Source organism: Sinohyriopsis cumingii, chromosome 5 (assembly GCF_028554795.1).
Source record: "Sinohyriopsis cumingii isolate HCF-2022 chromosome 5, ASM2855479v2, whole genome shotgun sequence".
NCBI lineage: Eukaryota > Metazoa > Mollusca > Bivalvia > Unionida > Unionidae > Sinohyriopsis > Sinohyriopsis cumingii.
This window is the reverse complement of record NC_142965.1, coordinates 40,129,411-40,147,655: the sequence shown is the minus strand read 5'-3', so window position 1 is coordinate 40,147,655 and position 18,245 is coordinate 40,129,411. Positions and strand designations below refer to the sequence as shown.

The window sequence follows — 18,245 nt, the reverse complement described above, 5'->3', positions numbered from 1 at the left end:
CGAAATTGTCTTCATGCGGCCCTCAGGGTGGTTTGAGTTAATGATCACTGAACTAAATCCTAAATATTCTTGAAATGATTCCCAAACAGCATACAACATTAAATGAACACCTTCGTCCCATCCTGTATCGGTAGCAGAACAATATGACCGTATCATAGTTTTCAGAGTTGGATGAGATCATTCTAATGCCCCTTGGATTTAAGGATCCTATGCATAACTTGCTGGAAAATTCCAGATATACAATTTAAATTATGATAATAATTTGAAGATCAGGGCGGGCCATACTGAGTGAAACATTTTATCTAAGCATTTACGATTCTTAGAGTTTTAATATTGCCTCTTGGAGACTTATAGACGAACGCATTTGGTCAACAAGTATTGGTTACCTGACCTGGTCTTAGGAATGGGACCTAAACAATCTGCCGTTATTCTGCTAAATGGTTCGCCAAATGCAGGCATAGGTTGCAGATGAGCCTTAGATACCTTCTGATTGGGGGTTCCTACCATTTGACAAGTGTGACAGCTCTGAAATATTTGAAAACATCAATTTGAATTTTTGACCAATAGAAATGATATAAGATCTTGTGATCCCTAAATTGACCGCCAATGATTGTCGCTTGTCACCCTGATTAAAATAAAAAGAATGTCCAAAACATGTGTCAGCTAAAAGAATAATTTCCTTATCAACATCTTTCTCAAGAGCTTTCTTCGCCATAGCTCTAGTAACTGCACAAGCTGGTTTAAATCGCGGATTTGTTTTTCAATAGGATCGACTTTCTGATCCAAAGCAGGCTTGTCAACTACAAGTGATTAATCACATTCGTAACTCCAGCTATGTCATTGCCTAGTAATAAATTAATATCCTTGATCGGTAAAACATATACTGTTCCGACTGTTACGGATCCTGAGATTAAGTCTGAAGACAAATTAACACAACGGAGATGAACATTTACAAAGCCGCTCTCTACTCTAAGAACACTCTCGTTAGAAGAAGACTTCTCAGAACAAAGGATAATAAAAGACTCTGAGAAGCTCCTGTGTTCTTTAAAGTTTTAATAGAGATAGAATTGTCATAATCACTCAAGAATGGTTCATAATTCTCCATAATAAAATCAAACTGTGGTTTGTTTTACCCAACAAATGTTTTGCTTTCAATACATGACCGTGACCTTGACCTCATAGAAATAACAGCATTTGGAATAGCTCTGTCTTGATTATTATAAATAACGTGCCCTTCCTATTTGCAATAGGTGCAAGTATAAAAAGATAAGGATTTCTGATCGATTTTGTCAAAACGTTGATTCCTACAAGTTGTGCCAGATTGAGATTTCAAAAAGCTCGTATTATACTGATATAGCTTTTTACCATAAGACTGCTGAGTGGAAGACTTACTGTTGAAATAAACTTTATGAACTAAGAAATACTCTTCTGCTGTACGAGCTGCATTTTCTAAAGTTTCACTCTCGTGCACGTCAAGGTAAGTCCTAAAATCGCCATGGACGCAGTTCGTGAACTCTTCGACTAATGAGTAGTCTGAGGTTTTCGTAATCTTGAACAACTTTCTTGGCTAAACATCGCCTATCAAATAATTGCTCCTTTTCTCTTGCACATTGAACGTGAGCTTGTCCAGTTTCTTTTTCATAGTTCCTAAATTGTTGTCGATAGGCCTCGTGTAACAACTTATAACCCTTAAGGATACATTCCTTAACCAGATCATAATAAGTACATTGCCGTATTGACAGGGAAGTGTCGATGTTACGAACTTTGGCAAAAAGTGTACTTTGTAATAATAAAGTCCAGTGCTCTCTTGGACGATTGGAATTTTCAGCAACTTTTTCAAAATGATAACAAATAATTATTCTACTTCTTTTTACTTTAAAAGGGGTACTAACCTAGTATTTTTGAAAACATCAAAACCTGAATTAATGTGTAAAGTGAGAATGTGCTTTTCACTTGACAGCTGCAATTCTTTTAATCTAAACTGAAATTTCCTTTCTTCCTTTTCTCTTTGTCATTGAATTTCTCTCTATCTCTCTCAATTGCAATTTCTTTTTTATCTAATTGCATTTGTCTTTCAACTTTCTTTGATTTTTTGCATTTTTATTTCAATTCCATAACTTTTAAGTTAGAGACAGATGGAGACTAAGTAATCAAATCCAAAGCACCTTTATCCAAAACATTGTTTTCCACCAAATAGTGGGCCAAACAACTTTTTTAATTTCTTGCTACGTTAATGAAACCTTTGTCTCAGAAAGATCATATTTCATGGCGAGCTGGCGCAATTCATCTTTTTTCAAGGAGTCTAACTGCTCCTGGGTAAGATTGAAATAAAGTTCTCCAATCTCGATGACAGTGTAAAAGCTTGTTGGTTTCATTTTAGAATTCTAATATATAAAATAATACCTGGACTAAAAAAAATTCCAAAACAAGGTTTATTTGAATCGTAATCAAATTTTTCTGAAATAGTTTAGAGAAATTTGTACTCAGGAGCAGAACCCGAATTTCTATTTAGACTCTGTTGTCTTAAGTAAAGTAACCAAAAAGAGCGAAAACCAACATGTTTTGCAAAGTATATAAAGCATAAAAAGAAATTTCAGTATTGTTTATCGTGGTATAAACTGTCAGTTGCCGAATCAAACAGAAGATGAATAATTCTTTCTTTAATTATGCTTAAAAAATAAAGCTGTGAAACTCAAAATCTGCTTGTTACAAATAAATTTAAAATATAGGTGAATGGATACGGGAACTTGAAGGAGAGGGGTTCAAATACAAACATTATAGCAATTACATTCACAGTCCTACCTTAATTGTTACGGTGGGGAGGAGAGAAATCCCACTCCTTCCCTGTGGTAACTGTTATGGTCGATGTCTTGCACGGTTTGACTATTGGAGCCTCATCACTATAACCATTTACCAATAGTCTTAATTTCATTTGTAAGTAGCTCCTGAACGTAGCCTAAACTGTCAATGAACACGAAGATAGACTTAAATAAACGAAACTTGATTACTCACGTGCCTGTACAATAACGATTCGGTTAAGTCACAATGAACTCATGAGAGCATCACATCCAAGAGTCATTCGTATGTCAAACAAAACAACACATCCTTTGCTTTGAATATTGAACTTCTGCTCAGATCACATATGCCAATTTAGATAAATGATTAAGACCATGCTGTGCAATGTTAAACACCTTAAATCGCCTACCATTGATAGAATTATTTGTTTGATGCTGACGTAGCTATTACGTTTTAGATGGAGAACCCATGTTCTATAAATATCTACGTAGCAAACGCCTTCAACAAGAATTGATACGCTTAAATAAGGATCTAAACCTGATAGGAAATATCTTTAAAAAGACCATAAAACAATACCAAAAAAAGGTTTTAAGGAATTGCAATTATAAGAGTTTAATTTTATTTTCTCTGAGTTTATCGTGGTATAAACTGTCAGTTGTCGCCTTTTCGTACGTTAGTTGCTGTTTGATTCGGCAACTGAAAGATTATGATAGACTTAGAACAAAATCCATTATACTCTTAAATGATTCTAGAATTTCTAGAACAAGTCCTAATGATGAAAGTTCAGAATAAACTTTAGTGGTATTCCGAAACAAATCCAACGCTGGAAAAAGTGGCTATGTCCTAGAATGGCCTGTGTCGTAATAATGTGCCAACAGTCTTTTGTTGAATCACAAAAATACAATCCAAGAATATATCCTTATTAAATTTCATTATAAATCCAAGTATCTGTTCTCATAATGTTACTATTATGCATATTTTATTTCCAGAGAAGAATAATTTGAATTAAATACTTTGGATAAATAAATTCCAGCCCAAATGAAATTCAGAACACAAAAATAACACAAGTGATTCTGCTCATATCTTAGAGCATGAATAAATACTTTCTAGATAAAAAAGATTATATAAGCCTCTAATTGACCTCAGGTCACAATTAGCATTTTCTACTAAAATAAACTATTACCGATTGGAAAATTTCATTATGGATGCTTCACAGTTATAATCTTATTTGCAATTAGAAAGTTTGTCATTAAAATTAATATATAAAATGTGGTGAACATCAGGTAGACCTGATATTTCATGCGTAGTTTCCAACGTTCTGGACACAGATTGCGATAAACGTGTTGTTTAAAAAAAAATCAATGAGTCAGGTCAGGTAGAAAATGAACTTGATATGGGACAAGGTCAAGTCCAAAATATAATTATTCATAGCATATAATGAATTTAAAAAATACAAATAATCCAAATGTAATATACATAACATTATATATACGTCTGAAACCTTTGGATGAACGTAGCAAGACAATGTTATTAATTTATAATTTTGCTAAGTTTAACATCTGGGGACGGAGTACCATTTTACAACAACAAAAACACCCAAAGAAATGTTTGCATAAAATAGAAAGAAATTGACATGCCAAAGCTTCATGCATACCAGAGGAGTGTATGATTGATGTTTAAAAATAAAATAAAAATAAAATATATTTTCTTTATAATGTATTCATCGCAAGAGAACTACTTGGTGAAAAAATACAGAATAGAATACTGAGGAAAGAATTCTCTAAACAATAACTCTTTTCTTTTGTTCATATCTTTGACTATAAAAACATGTTTTAAGTTTAATTTAAAAAACGTTCTCTTGACAATCAAGACGCAGAACAAGAACATCAATCATCGAAACGTCTCTAATAGAAATTGACGTGAGTCACGTAACTGTCATGTCCATAGATACATATTCTATATCAGACACTAACGATCACGTTACAGGTTTCAGTTTCTCCATTATACAGACCAACGGGACAGTAAGTGCAAAGCTTTGTTCATGTGTGAAGCGTACCGTTACTAACCAAACTGCAATGTTTGTAAAGGTGTTACACAGGGACACATGAATCATTTTATTTCCTTATATCATGAATCGGATAAAAAGACCACCTCAAGGTATGTACTTATTGAATATTTACCAGCAACAATATATATCTGTCATTGTACCCTTAGATCTTCATATATCTTATCTGAATGATTCTATTGGCACCGGGTAGAGCAAGATGTCTACCCACTGATCCCTCATGGTTAAAATGGATGCCTACCCATTGATTCCCTGGGTGGAAATAATGCCTAACTATTTATCCTCGCTTTGTAATTAATATATACTCATTCATTCTAGCAAATTCTAGGTGAATGGCGCCGGTAAAATATTTTCTTGTTCGAACATTAGCATTGTCCAACACTTTCCGATCTTCTTTGTTACGAGTTGTCTGCTACGATAAGGGATACAACCTTCCAAACTACTGTTAGAAAACATGTTTGCTTTCTCAATAATGTGATTATTCCTTATCTGCATCCAGCCTACTATGCCAATCTCTGAGGAATTTGTCCTTCGGTGGCAGCCAGTTTAACTACTTTCTACCCTTATGTTCTTCCTCAACCAGAGTCCCCCTCCATCCATCTCTCTCTCTCTCTCTCTCTCTCTCTCTCTCTCTCTCACACACACACACACACACAAACACACACACACACAAACTAAGAGTAAAGAATCATGTATAGGTGGTGTACATGGGGTTCAAGCTTCAGCACAGTTGACAAACAATGAAGTTTGGGTGAAGACCAAGTTTTCATTTAAGCAATTACACAAACATGTTATTTGTTTTTAGATTAAAAGAAATTAATTATTTTTCTTCAGTTTTTATTACAGTGATTTTTTTTACAGATTTTTACAAATTTGATCCTGGGCATGCGATAGTTCTAAGCAACCTATCTATTGTTTCCCTTGTTTGTGCGTATGGCAATGTTATCTCAGTCTAGGAATATTCGTGTCTTGTATTTTATTTTTAATACATTTTAAAAGATTTTAGCATCTTTACCTTAGATTGCGCATGACTACATGTTTACGTTTATTTTGGATTTATTTTCCTAATTTGTTTTTCAACTTTTACTTTTACATTTTTTGAACTTATCCTTTATTGGGCATATGACTGACGGAAGTGTGCTGTTAAACCCCATACCCAGCTTTTTAAAATTATTTTTTTTATTTTTTTTTACAACATGCGGTTAAATATTATAAGTTCTGAGAATTGATTTCTACTTTTCATGTGTCTTTTACGCTCTTTAGTCAGGCAGGCAGTTTTATTAAGTAAAGCATTCCTCTCTTTTTGGATGCCAGCCTGTTACCTTACATTGCAGTAACTCCTCTTCATGTTAGCTAGCATCTGGTTCATTTCCATTCTAAGCATCCTCATACTTCTCAGCAAGGCGTCCATTGCATGAACCACACAATTTTTATTCGTCTCGTGTGTAGATGGCAGCCTGTTGAATTACTCTCAGTGAATAGTTTTCAGTCTCAGCCTGCAGTTGATTTAATTACCCTGATTACGCTCTTCAAACGCCAGTTAAATTACCCTCTCTCTCTCTCTCTCTCTCTCTCAGAGATAGTCTCAGAATACGTCTCAGAATTAATACGTCGCAGAGCTGATATGTCGCAGGAGCTATTTCCTCCCCTTTGCTTTCAATGTTCCTCGCTTCTATCGCCAAATTTGGTCGTCGGTTTTCCTTCGACAACAGTCCTCTTGGACAACAGTTTTACGAGAGAATTTCTCCCAAATTTCTCTGCGTCTTCTTTACACTTGTTTTTCTCTTGCAGAAAAGCTTAGACTGATTAAAATTTTCAATGTGGGCGATATTAAAACAGAGAAATTTAGTGTGGGTAACATGCACCTTATTTAGCTTAACCAATCAGGATTGATTAAGTATATTTGCCGCCTCTTTCCAGAGGCGCCAAATCTGGGGTCAATTTGACCTTCTACGTTGCGACTACTGGTCAATGGAAATTTGTGACAGTTTTACCATGAAATCAAAGTTTACCGTGTCCCTAATAGTCCGTCTGGCTGCTGTATAAACAAATGCCTAATTTAGAATAAAATTCTCCCCTCGAAAAGACATTACCGATCATGGCAGTATGGCGATTTGATACGCGCCTGTCCCCATAAATCTAATGAATTGTTCTCTGGTCTCAAACTAATGTGTTCTTCATAGATCGCCAGAAATTTGCCCCTTCACAGCCAGCCACTCCATAATATTCATATTCTAAAGAATATACAAATTACTTTAAATCAATACCAAAAATGCGTAAATCTAATTCACGCAGCACCGCCAAATTCATGAAAGTGAAAACATGCTTCAAATAGATTGGGACTTCATTTGTAATACTGACCCATAAGTAATAATTATGACTCCAGTCCACCTGCTCACAACCATAGGCTGTCACTCCTAGTCAACTACACGATAAAACAAGTAAAATTATGACAGACAAGAGGTAATGTAGTTAAATTATTTCCATGTGTTCTGCAGATTTGCTATGCCGATGGTGCAGTCAGTTTGTGGGCGTGGAGAGACGTTTTTGCAGCATATTTTGTGAGTCCAGGTTCTCCAGAAGTAAAAGACGGAGAATCCCACACGCAAACAGGGTATGTTATAGCACTGTGGGGGCTTTTTACGTTTTAATATATCTCTAGGTAAATTTTACAAGTCAGATCAGAATACGCATTGCGAAAACCATTGTTGTGTTTATACCTTATACAATGATTCCCGCACAAATTCAGGTCTTGATTGTATAAATCGTTTATCATATATTTTCACTGTTTGCTTGAATTTGCATCAAATCAATTTTAAAATCTATTAAACTGTTAAAGTGAACTGATGAGCTTGCAAGTTTATTACACTTCTTGCAAGTGATGACAGGACACACACACACACACACACACACACACATGGTATTATTCTCTATACTATATAACACTTAACCTAACCAAAATGTATAAGGACTGAAATATTATTGGAGCAATAGATGCAGTGGGTTTTCTTTCGATAAATAAAATACTTATGTCATATATTGTTTATATGATGCATAGGAGACTATGTCTGCAGACAGAGCTTACGAATCAAACGCAAGAGGATACGAGTACGAAATCAGAAAAGACAATAGATATAGTGAAGAACCGGCCGCTTTTACCTCCGACTTAGACCCACTATTTAGTGGTAAGTGTAAAACCAAAAGTGTCATTATCCTAAACTGGGGGACTTAACATTTGATTTGTTTTTGCTTAAGATTCAAATTTTAACGTTTTTCGAGTTTGAATAATGGTATGCACGTACGTACGTACGTATGTATGTATGTATGTATGTATGTATGTATGTATGTATGTATGTATGTATGTAAATAAGAAAGTACGTAAGGCAAGGTGGATGAAGAATGAATAAATATGAATACGTTTATGGTTGTGTATAAATCTGTATGACAGAGAAAGCACCAGAATGTGTTGTTTCTTTATACTTAGATCTTAAAGTTTATGTTAGTGACGTCTTTTTACAGTCATCATTTATGGCAGACACAGACAGATAAACAGGCACATTGACAAAATGACGGTCAATTGATACGTACGACACTACAATCATTCGTGCTATTTTGCCAGAACGCTATCTGGAAGACTATATTTACTGCCAGTACTGCACCAGACCTCTCGTCAAAAGAGGGTCTAAATACTGTGATAAGGCTTGCGAAAGACGGTATAGAACGTTGAACTGGAAGATAGATAACCTGGGTAAGAACTCACTTCGTCTGTCTGTCTGTCTGTATGTCTGTCTCTCTGTCTCTCTCTCTCTCTCTCTCTGCCAATCCATCAAACACACGTGTGCCTCAAGAAAATTGGCATCTGATTGGTCAATTATCGGCTTTGTTTAAACACCCACTCAGTTTCGAAACAGTATGTTTAAACCTAAATATATAATAAATACTATATGATAATATTTTATTAGAGTAAAAGACATTTAAATAGCAACGTTTCGTCACGTATGATACTGATTTAGTTTTGAATCTCTGCCACTGACGTGAACCTCAGAAACACGACACCGTGCCCCCACCCCACTTCATTTGCATTTCAATATTTATATTTTAATACTTATGTTGTTGTTTCACTTATAAAAGTTTCCCAATGTTCTGATATGAATATTGGCTTTATTAGCTGAACGCAAAGATGTCCGAAGTATTCCCAATGCCCGTGATGTAAGATGGTGAAATTACGTCAATCGGACACTGGGACTGGTACCAACTCTTTCCAACATAACAACGGCTACTATTTTAATAGAAAACAATTACTTGTATACAGAGGCGGCCTCTAGTAGTTGCAGCAACTTGAGCACCAGGTGAACCATGCAATACACCCTACCCCCCGTTAACAATTTCTCCTCAAATTTGGCGCCCGATTGAGCTTTGCGTCCTTGGCAACCTCCTGATTCTCCAAAATGGAGGAGCCATCCCTGCTTATATATTTAAAAGAGAAAGGATAAAGAAAGGTCTAGGGTATAATTGCGGAACATTTAAGAAACACGCAGTGTCCAAGTTTTCAATAATTGCAACAAAACAATGAAAATATTAAAATATTGTGTTAATCATATATTGATGAAAGTAATATGCTTATTACCAAAGTAAATTCTTTAAAAAATTTCGGTGTTCTTTATCCAAATTTCTATACCATTGTAAATCATGTTAAATGCATATATATTTTTAATAATTCAAGACATAAAATGGATACGAAGTCTGTTTCGCTATCTGATCAGTGATTGTCGTGGGCGTGTTAGGGTCACGTTACTGGCAGGTGAAAGTCATTTGATTTGACTCGAGCCTAAGCTTGCAGCACTGTGATCTAACAATTTCTCAAATTAAATATAGGAAACGCTTGGGAATAAAATGCTGGCATATCGTTAAGACTGGTTTTAATTAGCAATATGGAAATAAGTACCGTGAAAGTAACATTTTAAAATGAGGAAACAAACGCAAAAATGAATGGTGTATTGAATGCGAATGATGACGTAATAGTAAAATTATGGAACGCTGCAAACATATAAAAACGTTAAGCATGAGATGCTATATACTTCAGTATCTTAATTTCCTCTTTTTATTTTTCTTCCACAGAACAAAAACCAGAAGATACTGGCAAATGTAAGTACTTTTCTCAGTGACGTTATTTTGACATTTTTTAAAAAACTTTTCTTTGAAAAATAGTCGCAGACAAATTAATTATTTCAGTGAAGAATGATGCATTTGTATAAACATTATGTGTAGCACATACTATACACAGAATTAGAAACAATTTCTATTCATTATGAAATGATTAAGCTTCCAAACTGCCTGCTTAATAGATTAATAGATCGTGCATTTTAATGGTTACTGATATTTATAAACGATATTACAAATACTGCAATCGATGAAGATGCTGGATGATTATGCTGTTGAAAATGATGACAGAAACAGTCTAATAATAATAATAATAATAATAGCAGTTTCCTTATCATTAGTAGTAGCCTCATTAGTAGCTGCTTGTTGGTGTTGTTCTTGTCACCCTTTTCATCAGCAGCAGCGGTACTTTAATGCTTTTATTAGTGTGGTATTGTTATGATGCTTCTTCTTCTTCTTCTTCTTACTATTATTATTATTATTATTATTATTATTATTATTATTATTATTTTCAGTTAAATCTTTTCAAGTAATTGAGAGAAATATATTTCCGGAACAGATACGTCAGCCTTACGTTCCATCCTGGAGAGTGTGAAATGCAGGTTCCACGCGTAAACATTACAGGGTACAGTCTATGCAAACATCAGTGTATACATACATACATACATACATACATAGTCCTATCAAATGATTGTAACACATGAACATTAATAACATCAATGTTATAATAGTCAGGTTACCCTAGCTACTTTTGTAAAATTTATTTCGTTGACGATGAATTAATCAGGATCTCGACTTCAGGAAACTGACGACGAATAAGACATGATATCGACTTCATGAAAGTGACATGACTGAGACTGAAATTTTGGAGATGAAATAAATCAAAAGGTATTAGTGTTACTTGCACAAGTGCCTCCATTTACTACTCTGATAATATAAAGTAGAAAGAAAATAAATCCTCAGACTTCTGAATGTTTTCACGTTAGTGTAAAATGAGATTTTTATTTAAATAACATATATTTTATTCGCTATTTTTATATATTCAATTCCAGCTTGATATATTTGAAATTGTATACGATATTTTTCAATGTATGCAGTTTTGGACTTTAAAAAAGTAATATTTGATTTTTTACTCAAAACTTATTTTTTGTGTTTGCTACAGATTTGCCTTACTGGTAGACAATGCTCTGCAAACAAAGTGAGAAATAGCACAGAAAAGCAGGAAAACGTCGTTATCTGCAGCCTCAGAAACTACTATAAATTTCCGTTCGTCCGAGTGTCCGCTTCCCATACAGTGTCTATTCTACAAATTGCACATGCAAATTATTATGATGCCTAATCTGCCGCACAAACGTTGTTCTATATTCTCCATATGCATGTATGTATGTATGTATGAATGCATGTACTTGTATGCATGTCTATAATCATTTTGTTTAAATATGATTTTTTTCACTACGCAACACATGGAAGACGACCTTTTATTTATTGTCTCATCTTCGTCCAAGATCAAGTATGTAGTAAATGTATGCCATCAATTATAGTAAATACTTCAGTTTGACTATTTTTGTAGCCTTGTAAAATATGTCCTTCTGGATTATGAGTTTCAGATCATATTCTGTCGTGAAAAACATAAAAGATATAGAGGAGATTGATGTTTTTGTTATTTTGGACAAATAATACCAAGAATACTTGGGCCGCCGCCTCTAGCCCACAATCAAAGCATCGTTTTATAATGTGTTATCCTGACCCAAAAGATCGAGCATGTCGCAAAATAAAGTATCTGTACTTCATAATGATTCATGCCAAGTATGAAGAAAACACTTTAAGGGGTTTAAGAAATATAAGCGGAAATAATGAACTATAATAAGGGCGAGCGAGCGTGTTTAATGAATTGATTTAGTACCCTTAATGTTCCAGGCCATAAAAGATCGAAGAATCTTTCTTGGGGGTTTAGGACATATCATCATCATCCATCATTTCTCCCGTAACCTGGCTGATCGTAGTGGGGCCGCTGATGACTTTGCGACAATATCTCTCCATTTTGCCCTGTTCTCAACTATTACTTGGGACTTTGCGAATTCCATTGCTGTCCATTATTAAGAATTATTTCCCCATCTCTTCTTCTGTCTGCCTTGTTTTCTCTCTCCTCTCACTGTGCCATGTAGGATTGTCTTTGACAGGCCAGATGAGCGTGAGACGTGACCATATCATCTTAGTTTGCATTTCTTTAAAGTGATGAGCAGATATTAATGTGATCCAATTGCACTGTGGATTCTAATGTGCATTTTTTCATTTGAAACGTGTTCTAAGTATGAGATTTTCAGGATCCTTCGATAATATCTCATCAATAAGACATAGATTCTTCTCTTTAGTTCGCTGTCAGGGTCCATGTCTCACGTGGGTACATGAATATGGACATGACAAAGGTGCGCATAAGCTTGATCGTAGACCCAAGCGTGACATTGCTGTCCTTTCAAACGGGCTTTAGCCTAGCCAACACAGCTGCACAAAATCCTTGAAAGATCCTTAGGTTTTGAACTTTCATCAGAGGTGATAGCACCAAAGTACTTGAACTTGTCATTGTGTCCAGTTTCTATCCATTGATTCTTATTTCCTTTAGGATGCCAATACCGTTGTTTGTCATTATCTTGGTCCTTTCGTCGCTGATCTCCATCCCATACCTATGTGATGCTTGGTTGATACGGTTAACTAAGGTTTCCAGTTAATCTGCTAAGCCATCCATATCATCAGCGAAACGCAGGCTGGTAATTGTTATTACTCCAACACTAGCACTACCCTCATGTTCTTTCAAGGCATCAAACATGATCCTTTCCAGGTAGATGTTGAAGAGAGTGGGTGAGAGGAGGTATCCCTGTCTGACTCCGAAAGTGGCTCTGAATCGGTCTCTTACATTGTCATTAACGAGAACTGTGCCAGTCGCCTTGTAATACAGGTTTTCCATGGTGCTGATTAGTTTTGCGTTTATGTTGTTGATGCTCATGGTGGCCAAAAAGGCTGCATACCATACCTTTTTGAGAGCCTTCTTGAGGACAATGAAAACGTGATGTAGGTAATGTTGATGTTGTAGATACTTTCACAGATGATTATAAGGTTGAAGATCTGTTATATAGTGATACGTGCTGCTTTGAAATCAGTCTTTTCTTTGGCAACGATGTGCTTTACTTTGGGTTTCAGTGTATGACCAGAGATTGGATCCATGGGATGGGCCATTCTTTTCTTTGCCAGATTTTTGTTGCAGATTATTGTGAGGACATCAATCAAGAAGGTTCCTCCTGCTGGAGCACATTCTGCTTGTATATTGTCTTCCACAACTGAATTTCCTTTCTTTAGTGCCTTAACTGCAGCCTCTATTTCTTCCTTGAGTGGGAAGTTTAGTACAGCTTGGTCTCCAGAAGTCTCCTGGTTGTAAAGGCCTGAACAGTATTTCGTCCATCTGTTAAGGATTTCTTGATCTTCTGTGAGACTCTTACCAGCTTTGACCTGGATTGTGGTAGATGTCTCCTGCTTCTATGTTGTCAGGTCTTTTACTGACCGGTATGCCATTTTACTGTTATTGTAGTTCAGGCTTTTCTCGACTTCCTTACATTGGTCATCCATCCAGTTTTCCTTTGCTCTCATTAAGCTCTTCTTAATCCTATCGTTAATCTCCCTGTATGGTCTGTTTATTCAAGGTATCCTCGCTTCCTTCTCAGTTTTATCCTCACATCACAGAGGTCGATGATATCTGCAGTGATCCATGGCTTCTTTATCATACGATGATTGACGTATTGAAGGTGGGGATCAAAGAGTCAAGGTTTATTTTTTCAGCACCCATAATTATGAACGGTGCAAATTTGCCTCCTAGTGATGCCTCAGATGCTTGTGCCACGCATGGATCTTAAACGTTTTCAAGTTCAAATCTGATACAAACCTTTCTTGGTTTCTTCCTCTTCTTCGTCTTCCTCAGACGAAGTTTGATTAGTCATCATCAGCAAGTCAAGGTCGCTTCCAATGACAGATCCTGGGAAGGTAAGTGTTTTGGCAATGTTAACGCTAGACCGGAAGCGCTTCCTCACCAAGATGTATTCAATCTGGTTGTGGTGCTTTCCGTTTGGACTGTGCCATGTCCACCTTCTAGATAATATTTAGGGGCCGAGAATGTTCTTAAGCACCAGGTTATTGTAGGTGAAAAAGTCCAGGAGCTTCAGTCCTCTCTCATTGGTGTGTTTATTAAGGTATGAAACACAGACTTCCCGCCAGTCTGCCTGTGCGTCTTCTCTTACCTTGGCGTTCCAGTCTTCTTGATAACTAAAATATCCTTCTTGAGTGTCTGGTCAATGAGGGTTTGAAGCCGGTCGTTGAACGTATATACATCTTCGACATCATGGTTAGAGGTTGGGGCATAAAACTCTATGAGGGTGATTTGAAAGGATGGTAATAATTCAGTTAGACACTGGTTGACAACCCATAGCTGCACTCACAATGTCTTTATGTATCATGTCCATCATCATGTCCACTGAAGAAAATCCAGTGTATTTCACCATTTGATCTCTCTCCAAAATTATTCCAGCGCATCTCGCATAGTCCATTGATGAACCATTGGTTTCTTCCATCTCATGGGTTAGGTCCTCGAGTTTTCCTACTGCTCTTAATATCTTGACATTGCACGTTCCAATGTTCATGCTATCTCTTGCCCGTACTTTGATGGTGGTTGCACCAGTAGCAACTTATCGCCTCCGTGCTGGTGTCCAGCGGATGGTAACCCAGGCTGCAACCGATCCTGCATGGAAATCTATTTATTGTCATTTAGTCATCTGGCGTATCATTAGGCAGTTGCAACCTGGGTTGAGAACCCATAGCTGCACTACACCCTCTCCAGGATGTAGACCACAGCCGATATCCATGTTACCGCATAGCTCGTCCTAGTCTCGAACATGTGGCCGTTGAGTTCATTATGGAATCCTTCCACCCTGGTCGTTGACTTCAACTTGGAAGACGTCCTCCCTATGATGTCATGTTACCACAACCCTATTTCACCCATAGATAGGAAGACTCGTGGAAGCGGGAGTGTCTTAAATCTTTCCTTGCAGTTTTATCTTGCCTACTGACTATCCAGTCCAAGAAAGTTCTTAATGCTGAGAGTCAAGCGAGCTGAATACTGGTGCCATTTTTTACATCTTAAGGTGGCTTGGCCGGGATTCGAACCCGAGACCTCTTGCATACGATGCCAACACTCTAACTTCTAGATCGCTGGACATATAAGCAAATTAAACGTTTGACCAAAAACATTAACGTATAGTTTCTATCACTGTAACTTTCGCCTCAAAATAAAAGGAGCAAGCACGCTTGTCGAAGAAAGAATTGCCCTAGTTTCGTAATGAGTCTGGTCAAGGATGATGAAAATCTATTTATGGATGTCGAAAATGTATTCACTTAAAAACCTGAACCAAACCCACTCTTATGTTACGTACATTGGCCATTTTCTTATGCTACAGACAATAGTCCACTCTTTTATGTTGCAGACAATCGTCCACTCTTTTATGTTACGGACATTGGTCCACTGTCATGTTACAGACAATGGTCCACTCTTTTATGTTACGGACATTGGTCCACTCTCATGTTACAGACAATGGCCCACTCTTTTATGTTACGGACATGGGTCCACTCTCATGTTACAGACAATGGTCCACTCTTATGTTATGGATATTGGTCCACTCTCTTTATGTTACGGACACTGGTCCTCTATACTACGTTCACTAGAACCATCTTTAAAATAAAACTAATAAAACTAAATTCAACTAATATGTATCATTAGAACAACCTAACCATGTTTAATTGCCATCTGATGTGAACGAATGGTCACTGATATGGCCTTCACACGTGCCTAAAGAATGTTTGCCGTAATAACATGGCGCAAATGTGGAATAAAAACGGCTCATTGTAAGCTGCGTGGATTTTACGTGTCTTTCCTACCATCTTCAGTTCAAAATAATAAGAGTTAGTGTTGTTGTTGTTGGAGGAGTAGTAGCACCAGTAGAAGTTGTTATTGTTGTTCTTGTTAACAGAGTTGTTGTAGATGATATATTTGTAGTAGTAGCATCATACCGCGGATGTGGAATAAAAATAGATAATTGTAAGTTAAATAGCTTTCATGCAGTCTTAATTGGACACAGTGACCTTTATAATAAACAGTTTTGTTTGTTAGATATAAAGATGCATGAATAAATATCTCTGTAAGTAATCCTGTCCGTCTGTTTGTCTATTTTACCATTCTATGTACTATTACGAATATCTGACTTAATTTAAATTTGATTTAATGTAATTGTGTGTAAGTTTTTAAATCGTTTCATTTTTATTTCATTACATGTTCAGTTATGTAATTATGTTTACTAGGAATTGAAAATTTTCCAAAAATCCGTTTGACCTGACTTTTTTGTCGAAATCACCTAAAAATAGAACTTTGTATCATTATGCTGACCTAGTTCCTGGCCTTGATTGAGAATCAAGTAAACAACTACTCTTTTTTAATTCATTCTTAATGTGTGAATGACAATAGTGAAATCGAGGCTGACTGGGACTACGTGACTTTTAGACGTAAATACTTCTACACTGTTCTCGAAATACTGGAGGGTTGACCCTCATCCGGCAATCTGTTTTGCGTCTCAAGTTACTGCATAACCCTTGTCTATAGAGAAATAATCTCAGTCAGGCGTCTAAACACTGGGACGTAAGGTGTTTTGTTTTTTCTGTTGTGACCAGTTCAGTAATATTTTTAATTTTCTTCAAACTATTCGGATTCTAAAAGATTAATTATTTTTCCTGGAAATATTTGAGTGCACATACAGAATTTTTAGACAAAGACATTTCTTGAAATTTTATTCAAAAATTCAAACACCGGAATATTGTTTGTGAATCATCAAACAACTGTAGACACAACGGCAAAATACTAGCTACAGTATACGTCATCGCCTTCCATTTTGGAATTTTCGTCGGGACTCGTACTTAAATTCATTAGAACATTTCATAACTAGGACTTCTAAAATTTAATTCGTGAATTATTCTGGAATTATTTTTGAATTTGATTCTTAAAACCGTATGTTCTTATTTTTTTCATTTTTACATTGTTTTTTACTTCAGGGAAATAAATTATTTGTTACATTTTTCAAAGCATGTTGTTTTAACTCTTTCTTTGTTACTCTTTATTAGAGCCTAAACACGTAACATAAGAAACTGGGTTGCTCGTCCTCGGGATATTTGAATTTTCGCTAAATATTTCAGAAAACTTTGTTTTTTAAGTTTGGATTCCTCTAGTTTTGAATTTGTTTTTAAAAATTCCAAGTATTCTTTTACAATTTTGAAATCTTTAGTTAAATCGGCAAGCTTTTGCTAAAATGTCATCAAAAGTGGAAATATTTTTTCAAATCCTACCCAGGAACAATTAGATCTTTTCAAATAAGATAAATTAATTCAACTTGCCAGAAAATATGATCTTTCTGAGGCAAAGGCTTCCTCAACGAAACAAGAAATAAAAAAAATTTGTTGTTCAGTATTTGGTAGAAAAGAATGTTTTGGATAAAAGTGCTTTGCTTTCCATCAGTAAGTTTGCATCAGACTCTGACATCAAAGTAAAGGAATTAGAATTAAAAGACAAGATGGAATAGGAGTTGAGAAAGGTGGAACTTCAGAAAGAAAAAAAAGAAAAAGAAATGCAGTTGTAATTGAAGAAAGAGAAAGAACAAATGCAATTGGAGAAAAAGAAAGTACAAATGAAATTGGTGAAAGAGACAGAACAAGTGAAATTGGTTAAAGAAAAAGAACAAATGTTATCACAGAAAGAAGAAAAACAAATGCAGTTACAATTTGAAAAAGAGGAGAGGGAGCCAAGAACGAAAGAAAAACAAATGCAGTTAAAGAAAAACAAATGTAATTAGATAAGGAAGAAAGAGAAACAGCGGGAATATCAATTTAGAATAAAAGAAATGGAGCTGGCAAATGAAAAGCACATTCCCACTTCAAATACAAATTTAAGTTTTGATGTCGTAAAGAATATTAGGTTAGTGCCCCCTTTAAGAGAAAAAAATGTAGACAAATATTTGCTGTATTTTAAAAAAGTTGCTGAAAATTTGAAATCGCCGAGGGGGCATTGGACTCAATTATTACACTGTGTACTTATTGGTAAAGCTACAATGGAGAGAACTCTTGAGGCTGGTAATATAGTTCTGTC

General features: G+C 35.8%; 1 protein-coding gene across 2 annotated transcripts in view; it reads left to right on the top strand.

The window, feature by feature from the left end:
* The first annotated feature begins 4,832 nt into the window (after positions 1-4,832).
* The window catches only part of LOC149798992 (uncharacterized), a 36,259-nt gene continuing 22,846 nt past the window's right edge, over positions 4,833-18,245 (top strand). For both annotated transcript variants that reach the window (XM_089957918.1, XM_089957917.1), the window contains exons 1-3: positions 4,833-4,953; positions 7,360-7,475; positions 7,920-8,046. In XM_089957918.1, coding sequence (XP_089814044.1) covers positions 4,926-4,953; positions 7,360-7,475; positions 7,920-8,046 — 271 coding nt within the window. In that variant the 5' untranslated portion in view covers positions 4,833-4,925. The remainder of the gene's footprint in view (positions 4,954-7,359; positions 7,476-7,919; positions 8,047-18,245) is intronic.